This window comes from Macrobrachium rosenbergii, chromosome 55 (assembly GCF_040412425.1).
Source record: "Macrobrachium rosenbergii isolate ZJJX-2024 chromosome 55, ASM4041242v1, whole genome shotgun sequence".
In the NCBI taxonomy this organism is placed as follows: domain Eukaryota; kingdom Metazoa; phylum Arthropoda; class Malacostraca; order Decapoda; family Palaemonidae; genus Macrobrachium; species Macrobrachium rosenbergii.
The window spans coordinates 53,524,485-53,536,640 of record NC_089795.1 but is presented as its reverse complement, the minus strand read 5'-3'; the positions used below and the strand labels follow the sequence as shown (position 1 = coordinate 53,536,640).

At 34.2% G+C, this 12,156-nt stretch overlaps 1 protein-coding gene across 1 annotated transcript in view; it reads right to left on the bottom strand.

Moving 5' to 3' along the window:
- Nucleotides 1-12,156, bottom strand: part of cutlet (chromosome transmission fidelity protein 18 homolog) — a 138,498-nt gene that overhangs the window by 32,071 nt on the left and 94,271 nt on the right. The window contains 2 exon segments of the mRNA XM_067098543.1: nt 2,623-2,754; nt 7,958-8,096. Of these exon segments, the coding sequence (XP_066954644.1) occupies nt 2,623-2,754; nt 7,958-8,096 (271 nt within the window).

Below are 12,156 nucleotides of genomic sequence, written 5' to 3'. Positions count from 1 at the left end.
TTTTTATTTCTCTGATGGCTGCATACCAAAACTTCAGGCAATGACAAAAAAAGGAGCCAAAAATTAACTCTAAATCTTAAAACTAAGCGTTGCTGTGATTAAAAAAAACTTTTTTCCGCTTCTTCAGCGCTAACTTCCTAACGCCGCCGCATAACAGACACTTTTGTAAATAGAGGCTCGGGCGTTAGAGGGTTAAGATTGGTGCAGAAACACAAATTTTCCTCGAAATCATCGCCTGAATTTGTGCATGAATTTCAGTATTTGGGCCACATTATCATGGATGACCTAAAAGTTACGGCAGACATGGAACAGAGGCATTGTAAACTATGTGTAACTGGCAATATGATTGCAAGGAGGTTTGCCTTCTGTCACCAAGACACGAAACTGCTGCTCTTCCGCTCATACTGCTACAGTATATACGGGTGTTCCCTATGGACGACGAACTATACCCGAGAGACCATGAGACATATCACTGTTGTTCACGTCATTCTGAGATGCTTCACAAATGCTCATCACTATCACTCCACCACGCAGATGTTCATAGAAAACCGCCTGGACAATTTAAAAATCACTGTTAGGCGAACAATGTCCAGTCTGATCAGCTGACTGAGAAACAGCAGCAATTTGCTCATACAAAGCATCCTAAGCAGTGAGGCATGAAGATCTACACTGTAGGAAAGATGGGATAATGAGGAGTATTTCCTTAACCCTTAAACGCCGAGCCTCTATTTACAAAAAGTGTCTGTCGTATGCCGCGCCTTCGGAGCAGCTGCCGGAAAAAAAGTTTTTTTTTTAAATCACAGCACGCTAGTTTTTAAGATTAAGAGTCTTTTTGGCCTTTTTGTCATTGCCTGAAGTTTAGTATAACCATTAGAAATGAAAAAATATCATTATTATATAAAAATACTGAAACATATGACAGCGCAAAAAAAAAAATTTCATATATAATTGTATACAACCGCACTTGAGCAAACAGTTAAAGTTAATGAGTTTTTTTGTATTGTATACTAAATTGCGATGATTTTGTACATAACAAATTGTAAAACGATCAAAGAACACAGAGAAAATATTATCACAAAATGATGCATGAATTCAGTAATGCGAGGACGTAAAAAAATTTTTTTTTTGGGAATTCACCATAAATCGAAATATTGTGCTAGAGACTTCCCGTTTGTTGCAAAATGAAGATAATTGATTGAGTATTACTAGACTTAAGTGTTTTAGCTTACAATTGCAGTTTTTGACCATTTCGATCGAGCTAGATTTGACCGAAGGTTGAACTTTTTTCTATTTATCGTGATTTATATGAAAATATTTCAAAACTGATAAAAGCTACAACCATGACTTATTTTTTGTTTATGCTACATGAAATTGCACACATTTTCATAAAAACTTTATGTAACGGTAATAGAAAACGGTGCAAACATTACGACAAAGTGACGAAAGACCCTGAGATGTTCGCCGAAGCTATCACGCCGACGTAAGGAAAAGGTTTTTTTTTTTCAAAATTCACCATGAATCGAAATATTATGCTAGAGACTTCCAATGTGTTGCAAAATGAAGGTAAAATGATTGAGTATTACTAGAATGTAAGAGTTTTAGCTTATAATTGCGTTTTTCAACCATTTTCGGTCGAGTCGTTGACCAAAGGTTGAAAATTTTGTCACATCATGATTTATATGAAAATATTTCAAAACTGATGAAAGCTACAACTAAGAGTTATTTTTCATTGTATTCTACATGAAATTACAAGACATTTTCATATAAAAACTTTATGTAACAACCAATATAAAATGGTGCAAACATTACGACAAAAGTGACAAAGAATTTCGAGATTTTTCGAAAGTTACCAATACGGGACATAAGGAAAAGTTTTTTCAAAAATTCACCATAAATCGAAATATTGTGCTAGAGAATTCCAATCTGTTGCAAAATGAAGGTAAATGATTGAATATTACTCGAATGTAAGAGTTTTAGCCTACAACTGCTTTTTTCTAATATGTCATTCATAAAGTATTAAAATCAGTAAAAGAATATCTTTGATATTATATGCTTTTAATGTGTTTTAGAAGATAAAATTATTATGAGAGTGGGTACTATACTGTATTAGAAACAGCTGAAAAGACGAAAGGCTGATTTATCTAATAAAAATATCAGAATTATTGCTTACCCCTTTTGATAATGCTAAAAATAACATCTCTAAATTGTGTGCATGTATACAGTAACTACAATTACCCTTAAAAGACACCAAATGATAAAATGTTTCCTAAAACCATTTGAATGGCATATGAACAAATTCTGTATCAAAGGTTTGTCCAATCTGGGCATGCATGATTAAAAAAGTTGCTCACCCTTGATCAATCTTTTTAATTTTTTTACTACATATAAAAGTGAAAATGAGGATCACAGAAAATATTCCACTTAACAGCATTAGTTCCACTTCTACTCCAGATGATTAGGTACAACAATGGCTACTCAAAGATGTATAAGGGATTTGGTAGAATGAGATTTGTAATTCAGATGGACACACAAAACTCATGGAAGAGTTATACAGTGCACAAAATTCATCACAATCTCACACATATGCAATATAACCAAATGGAAAATAAAAAGTACACTGACCTTTCCATCTGAACCCTCTGGCAAAGGTTTGGCTTTGAGTTTCTGCAGATGACTGGGAACTACACCTGGTACAGGATCTGAAGATGACTTCTTTTTCTCATCTGCATATGCCTTCATTTTCTCTGCTTCTTTCTGAAAGATAAAACCAATTATCAATACAGTTAAAAAACACATCAACAGGTCCTTTTGAACTACTACTAGAAAAATACTCTTAATTTTAAAATAGTGTACAGACATTACATAGAGGTTATTCCTGGAGAACGTCAGGTACAAAATACATCATTATTGTTACACCTGTAAATATTTAAGAGGAGAGTTTAACCTTTCATGAGTTTTGAAACCAAGGAACAAACTTCTCATAATGGACTAGATAAGCAAAAACATTCAAGACAAAATTATATATATGAAGAAGATATCTACAACTGCAGAGTTTAATAAATTCTCATGCTAATGAAAAATAAAACTATACATAATGATCAAGTTGTAAAATACATATATCCAATGAATAAATGGTAAGGTGCATGAAAAGGTTTAATTTAAGTCTTCTAGGACTCTGAGGAATGCCAAAGTTGTGAAAGAAAAAATAATCTTCCTTTATTTACAGCTCATATATAGGTATGTGTTGTCATATTTTCTGCTTTGCCTGACTTACTGTACCATATTTCATTACAAGTTTAGTTGATTCAAGTATGATTATCACACACATTATAATAGTACACAAGAGAATATTTTATCGCTGTTGATGTTTCATCTCTAATCACTGTAAAAATATTTAAAATGCAAATTTCATTTGTAGGCAACACAAAACCAAACAGGCTGTACCAAGTTCACCAACAGCATGGAATAAGTGTGTTCATATGTACATACCCTACTGTACACACACGATTTGATTTATCTTTTGGTATGAAAGAATAAAAAATGAGAAAATTCAGAAAAATATAAACAAGAATACTGTACAATATAGATAAAAAAGTAAAAGATGTGTGTGTTACTGTCCTTAGACTTCAATGTAAACATAACTAACCTGCTCTTCTCTCTCTCTCTCTATGGCATAAAATATAAATAAAAAAGTGAAGGAGTGTGTGTGTGTGTGTGTGTGTCACTGTACTTAGATTCCATGTAAACATACCTCAATTATTGCTCTCTCTCTCTCTCTCTCTTGTACCCTATGCACACAACTGCGTTGATCTTTTGGTTTGAAAGAATAAAAAATGACAGAATACAGTAAAAATATAACCAAGAATACTGCAGCATAAAATATAAATAAAAAAAGTGTGTGTGTGTGTTTTATGTGTGTTACTGTACTCAGATGCAACATAATGCATTTACAATGTGTAAGTTGTGTAAGTATTATTGGCTTTTTAAGCATTCTTTTTCCCATCAAGAGGTCAGTGAGACAAGGCTGCCCTTTGTCTATGTTGCTGTTCTGTATTTTTCAAGAACCTCTTTGTACTGCAATTCAAGAAAGTAACGATAGTCTTCCAAATCAGACAGTCGTGAAAGTACAAAGGTTTCCTGATGATTCTTATGTGTATGTGTCAACAACTGGTTAGGTTACAGCTTGTTCCAAATTAATTCAGCGCACTGAGGTCACAACAGGTGCGAGACTTACAGATATAACTACGATTATGGGTTTGGGTAACTGGATTAACAGGCAGGACTGGCCTTTGGATTGGATATGGGTTGTTCATAGTATGGTTATTTTTGGTATTATCCTTTGTAATAACTTTGATTTGATGTACAAGGAAAATTGGTCTGTTATTGCAAATATGCTGAAGCTGCCATAAATATGTTGAGTATTAGTACATTGTCAATTTTTGAAAAGTATGTAATTTTTGTAAATTCTTAGATTTTATCAGAAGTATGGTATATAGCCCATACATTTCCCCCAATAAAGAAATATATTTGTAAGGTTAATGCATGTATCTTTCAGTACATTTTGGAAGGGATAACTACAATAAAAGGGCTACGCTATGCTTATTGCAGCTTAAGGACTAGAATATTTTATTTGTACTATAAAACTTAAGCTATTCAGCTGCACTGTATTACAAGATGTTTTAAATGGCATTAGTTTGAGTGTTTATTATTGTAAACTTAGATTTAGTTATTTGTTATTGTTATGAGATATAGTTGAAGTATCTTATGTGATACCAGCATTCTATTCGATTGCCACTGAGGCAATAAGGAAAATGTATAGACAAAACAACTTTCTGTATATTACATGTAAGGAAACTTATTATTATCTCAAACTGTCATCAAAACCAAGCACTGAGAGTGAGTACCTGCTACTAGATTGGGTACTGATTTGGAAACACATCAATGTTACTTTTATAAGTACTCTGCATGGGTTTTGGCAAAAAAACCCCACAGACTGAAGATTTTAAACATTAAAGGTTCAGATTTATGTGATAACTCCGGTGAAACATAAATTATATTGCATATTTTTTATTTTGTAATCACATTAGGCTAATTTTGTTGTATTTTCAAAAGGTGTTGTTTGAGACTTGTTGTATGAATCCAGATAAAATTACAGGCAATCCCCGGGTTATCGGGCGGGTTCCGCTTGAGGGTGATGATAACCGGTATCGAAAGCTAACCAAAAAAAAATCGGCGCTTTTTCGGCAATTTTTGGGGTTATCAGCGCCTCTGTTAGGTATGTATCGGCGCCAGTACCCACTTATCAGTGCTGATAAGCAGGAATCGGCAACTTTCAGCACCGAAAATTGCCGATTTTCGTCGCTAGACAAGCCCCATAAAACCGGATCGCTGTTAACCGAGCCCGCCGTTAACCGGGGACTGCCTGTATAAAGATTTTAATTTTTAATTTCCACTGTAAATCGAAACTAGATAATAGCAGTGCACTAGTTTTAGTGACAGGTTACTTGTATGCAATGTGGATGGGTAAAGTTAAAAAGATGTCACTGTCTGATTTGATGATGCATCTTAAGAGTAAACTTAATTATGATAGATGGGTTTTGCACAGTACATATAAAAAAATTTTTATAAGGTTTTCTCAAGGAAATATATGGAATATGTTTTTTAGAAAAAGGCTGGCTTAATTGTGTACGATGCCATTTCCTTACCACTTACAGTTGGTTAGGCTGAATATTAGCTAAGATGGATATTAATTATTGTTATATTGTAATTAAAGAATAATGTATCTTATCCATTGGATATTTTAAATAAAAGAAAAAATGAAATGTGAATTACTATATTATAAACATAAAAACAAAACCAAACAAGCTCTAACAAGTCAGGTCTAACTAGCCCTCTTCACCCATCCAACACTGCATCCCCACCCCCTCCCAGCCATAGAAAATGCTCCCCAGTTCCACCCACCTTCCAAAACAACCCCCTTCGCAGAAACGCACACACACACACACACTATGTAGAGATGGATATGTCAACAACGATGAAATGCCACATGTTGATGTAAACACACATACACACAGGCATACAAGTAAAGCTTTTGTTATATTTCAGGCAGTCGCCGGTTATGATAACCGAATATCACCAATAACTGTAAATCAACGAATATTGGCACTTATTGGCGCCGATAAGTATGGATCAGTGCCTTTGTTAGGTGTGTATCAGTGCCAATAAGTGGATATCAGTGCTGAAAATCCAGTTATCATCGCTGAAAATCCAGTTATTGTCGCTGCTAGGCAAACACCATAAAACTGGATTGGTGATAACCAAGGCCACCGATAACTAGGGACTGCCTGTATGAGGCAAAATGAAAAATCAATTCCAATAAAACAGAAAGTGATCAACTACTTTTTAGTAGTGTTCTTAAAATGAATTTGCTTTGCACAGTTGTTACTGAGAAATACCATATGTACTACAGATGTAAAAATAGGGGTGTTGTAATGTAATACACAAATAGTTTCCATGGTAGTCTTTACTTACCGAACGAATTTAATTTTTGGTAGACTGTGCTAGGCTAGGCTTTCAAACTAGATTACCAAACTTACGGCTTATAATTAACAACTACTTACCAAAGAACTAACATAAATAACATTGGGTATAAAATAAACAAACAAATTGGGAAACAGCTGTTTTGAGACTTTGAGGGATTTTACTTCAACATAGTTTACCAATGTATACCAGTTTTACATTTATATACAAAAATAAAAGTAATTCCAGTACTGTATTGTACTCCGTTCCGTTCTTTTAACAACTAAAAACAATTCTCCTAATTCTTTCACTATTTGGGTCAATCAGCTGATTCTCAGAACGTAAAAATTACTAAATGCAAATGGCAGAGCGGTTTTTTTTTTATACATTTTACGATGATGATATAACATGATAATACAGCATAAATGGATTCAGTAAGTAAAACATCTGTTTCATTACCATTACCTTTATCTCAACTACAGCTGTAATAGCCTATATGACTTATCGTCGTAACCTCGGAACGTTGTAAGCTGGACCCGTCATAAACCAGGGACTGCCTGTACTCTGTCTTATCTCTTCTTGATCTTCATTTAACTTCACTATCTAGACTTACATATTAAGAATGGTCTGCTTTATGTTCTTCACTTCCTCTCTATAATTTTTCTGCATATACTTGCTGCTTTTATCTGTTCTTTATTGTATCCTTGGTCTCGTCCGATATCCAAATTTTCCACCTTGTTACCCTATATCACAGTACATTTCCAGCAGACTGATATGCTTTCTTGAAGCTAAACCAGTCATCATTCACTATCAGCTCTTCTTCTGATATAGTTTCTACACTTGCAAATCTATTTCAACAATCAACTGCAAAAGCCTTTTGATGTTTATCTTCAAGAAGCTTTACTGCATCAAAATAGGAATTCTGTTCAACGCTTTGATGAGTGCGTTTAATTTTATCTCTACTAAGGCAATGACATGTTGGTGATTACTGCAAACATCTGCTCTTCTGTAGCTAACACCTAAATATTCCATAGTGATCTCTCTCTGTTAATAGCTATGTCACCTATTTAGTTTCTAAGACTGCAACTGGGGATGTCCAAGTGTATTTATGGATGTCCTTTTGTTGTAAAAAGAGTACCTCCAATTACCAAATAATTAGTTTTTTCATTATGTGAGCAAAATTTCTATTTCAAGTTAATACTCTCTTTATTTTCATCATGCTGATTTATATGGCAACAAGTTTGATTTAGATAATTATCTAATCCAACCATAATTCAAATTTCAGTCTTGTATCTTTGTTTCCTTTCGAAGCTACTTAAATACTATGCCAAAAAAAAAGTTATTTTAAGAAACCAAACCCTACATATTTGCTTGAATAAACAAACATGGAGTACTTTCATATTTTGTAAAAATGCAGAAGGAAAAATTTGAAACTTACAGTTTTTTGATTTGTAAAATATAGCTCTGCTCTTCGAACTTTTTCAAGTTCAATTTCACGTGCTATCAGCTGTCTGGTTGCATATGTCAACTGTTTTTCTGGTTTAAGATCAGGAAACCGTACTACCTCTTCCATATTCCTGAAATTGAAAATGCATATTACTTTCATGCTATAAAGTGCCATCATAAAGTTCCATAAAGTAAGAATAAAGTAACTGATTTCCTGTAATTATGGAACCTTCATGAAGTTTATTTCTCTATTACAACATAAAAAGCTTTTTTTCACAATTACCTTTACTACTGTATTTACTTTCACTATATTGAAGTTCCACACATTTTAATTGATCTTCTCTTTTTATATCAAAGGCATATACTATGGAGAAATAATAAACAAATGAACAAAATAAAAAATGCCATATAAAAATTAGTAATAAATTTTTCTTCGATCAGTTCACAACCCTGAGAAAATCTAAGACTGGAACCACTGTTCCAGGCAAGTGAAGGCTTATACACAGTAACGCAGATGGAGGAGGTATAGGAAAATTCAGAGGTTTGGATGGTACCTTCATATATCAAGAGACCCATTTATGAAACACCCATCCCATCTGGCATTAGTGTTATTGTCAATTTATTCTATAAACCTAAGACACAAGCCAAATATTATCGTACAGGAGAGCCTAAGTATTCAAGATTTCTTTGAAATGACAAACAAACCATCGTGTACTGGACAATTACAGTCACTACCATTTGGTAAAATATTCTGGAAAAAGAAAAACTAGGTCTTCTAAAAATAAAAGAAAGCATTTTCAATGGAGCATAACACTATAAGGAATGTTAAAACCTACATTATATTCCTACAAATTAGTTATACATTAAAAAACAATAGAATTCAAAGCATAAATTGCATACGTATATATATATTGCATATATATATATTAAAAACTTATGCTTTGAATTCTATTGCTTTTTAATATATAATTAATTTGTAGGATTATAATGTATATGTACATATGTTATATATATTATATACATATACAGTATATATATATATATATATATACAGGCAATCCCCTGTTATTGGCGGCCTCGGTTATCGGTGATCTGGTTTTACGGCGCTTGTCTAGTGATGACAATAACAGGATTTTTGGCACCGATATGCGCCAATCTCCAGTTACCAGTGCGGCAAAAATTTCATGAAAAGGACAGAGAAAGCAAGTTAATTAGTGGCGGAGCAGACGGCAAAACATATGAAAACTCATTCAACTGAGGAGTCATATTTTCCTCCAACTTGTTTTGCTGTAGTGAAAACTTTGTTTGGTGATGAGGCTGAAAAAGAAGTAAAAAAAAATACCTCTTTCAGATGACACTATTGGTAGACGAATCAAGGATATGTCGTCAGACATTTATTAACGATAAAATGTATGCTCTGCAAGCAAACATGTCAAACTGATATTGGAGGTAAATCCCAATTACTAGTGTTCATCAGATATATTGCTAATAATAAAATAATTTAACAATTTGTGTGCTGCAAAGAACTTGTGCAAACTTCAGGACAGGACATATTCTCTTCAATAGCAGACTATTTGAAAGAAATGGGACTGATGTGGAAATTATGTGTGGGAATTTGCACAGATGGTTGTCCATCTGTGTTGGGATCAGTAAAAGGTTTCGTGTCATTAGTGCAAAATGAAAACCCACACCTGATTACAGAGATCAGGAGTTAGGGTTTCCGAGCACTGCATCTCTTCTTAAATACATTAATTATCTACAGTTTGTTGAACTTTTTAATACACAATGTTTCTTACATCGTGGAAATCTTATTGCAAAGACACTTGGGCAGGAATGAGAGCTTGTGCTTGAAAGTGTTGTTAAGATCGTAAACTTTATAAAGAGCAGACCAAAGCAAACAAAACTGTTTTCCAATATCTGTGAAGAAATGGGATTTGCCCATGAAGGCCTTCTCCTCCATACAGAGGTCAGGCAGCTATCAAGAGGCAAAGTGTTGTCAAGAGTATATGAACTGAGACAGGATATGCTCATTTTCTTTACTCTTCAGGGAAAACTTGAATTTTGTGAACTACTGGCTGTTGAAATTTGGAGCGCAAAGTTATGCTACCTGGCAGATATATTTGAACATCTAAAACAAAGTTAATATAGTATGCAAGGGAAAAATGAGAATATGTTAACATCATCTGACAAAAAAAGGGCTTACTGGAAAATAAGGCTTTTTAAAAGATAGGAATTGAGGATGGTAATACTCATTATGTTTCAAAAGACTGCTGAAGCTATATATACAGACATCATTCCACTCATCAAGGAGCACCCTGAAATTCTAGAAGGGAACATTTAAAAATATTTCCCTAATATATCTGCTTATCAATATGATTGGTAAGAAATCCTTTCATCCACAATCCCTTAAGCTAGCCACAACTTAGTATCCTTGAAGAAGAGGAATTAACTAACATCCGTAATGACCGCACGCTAAAACTGAAGTACTTGGATATGCCACTAGTAAGCTTTGGATAAAATTGAAAAGGAACACCCTCACATAGCCCTAAAAGCCCAGTTCTTGACCCCATATCATGAACTAGGACTCTCAACACTCTAAAATCAAAACTAAGAAGGTCTAGATTGCTGGAGTGTTGAAGAGGAAATGAGAGTGTGCCTGTCCAGTGACCCTCCTAACATCAAAAGGATATGCAAATCCAGACAAGTGCAAGTGTCCCATTAATCAGGTATATTTAACCTACAACCAGAATGTATGTTGTACATCATTCCCATGTGCTTATCAATTCATTCATATATAATAATAGAAACAACAACAACAACAACAACAACAACAACAATAATAATAATAATAATAATATTATTATTATGGTATTACTTCATTTTATTATAATTAAATGTGTCCACACATATTCGTACTAATACTGTATTATGGCTAGCCCTAGTTTGTATGCTTGTGTCAGTGGAATATGCAACAAGCTTCTATAATATATACAATTACACTGACTATAGAGTTGGTAAACCGTCAAAGTCCAGGATATATCATTAGTGCACCACTAAGCAATAAAAGTTAAGAACCTCTGCTTTAATCCAAGGTATTTTCATGCAAACTACATACCGTGGATCTAAAAATTAGAATGACAACTCAGTTTTAAACAGTAACTAAGATTAAAAGGGTATACAATCATTTTAATGCATACAGTTGGGTGAGAAACAACTGACAAGGATAACTACGATATCTGGATTAAACAAGATGAGATAAAGGACATTAACCCTTTAACCATTTAGTATGTACGGGCTACATACGTAGCGTGCCGATTTTACCTGCGCTGTTTAGTACTTAAATATATGGATAGCTGATGTTTTGACACATGTTAAGTGCATATATATATGATTCCTTTTTCTCTCGTTCCATGTGGCAGGAGACTCACCTGGAAATTGAGAAAGTCCAGCAACTCCTGACCAACAACAGTATTCAGGGTAAACTAATAAAAGATGTAATAAGAAGGAGAATTAAACAGTTTACAACAATGAAACCAGAACAACAAGTGACAAAGATAAAAACATCATAATTTACCACCGGACTGAATACTAAAGCAAAAGATTTGAAGAAGAGAAGGCGGCAATCACCAGCATACTCAACAGACGAATAATGCCCAAATCCCCCTTCAAACGGGTTCAAGTTCGCATATATTGCAAGCCTAATTTGACTGCTTCCCCTGTAATGAGGAACAACACTAACCAGAACCCGAACAAAGACAGTGCCAAAGTCGTTTACCGTTTTGTTGGCCCAGAAAGGATGTGCCAGTCCTCCGAAAAAATGTACGTTGGACACACTTCTACAACATTGAAAAGATGTCTACAGGCCCATCGTAATAATGGAGCCATCCATCAACACTAAGTCGATCACCGCAACCGTAAACCAATGACTCGGGAACTAGCAGAGATTACCAACATCATCTGTATGGAACAAAATCTCCACTGACTAATCATAGCAGAATCAGTCGGCATTTTATTACAAAGAACAACCCTGACCCGCCAACTGGAAGCAGAGAGATCACTCCCATCTTGTAGACGTTCAATAACATCTAATACCGAAATAGATAATAACTCAAATAATGGCAACAACACTTCTTGAATCACATTCTCTCTCTCTCTCTCTTAATCCTTCCCCCAGCCTAAGCCCCTTACCCT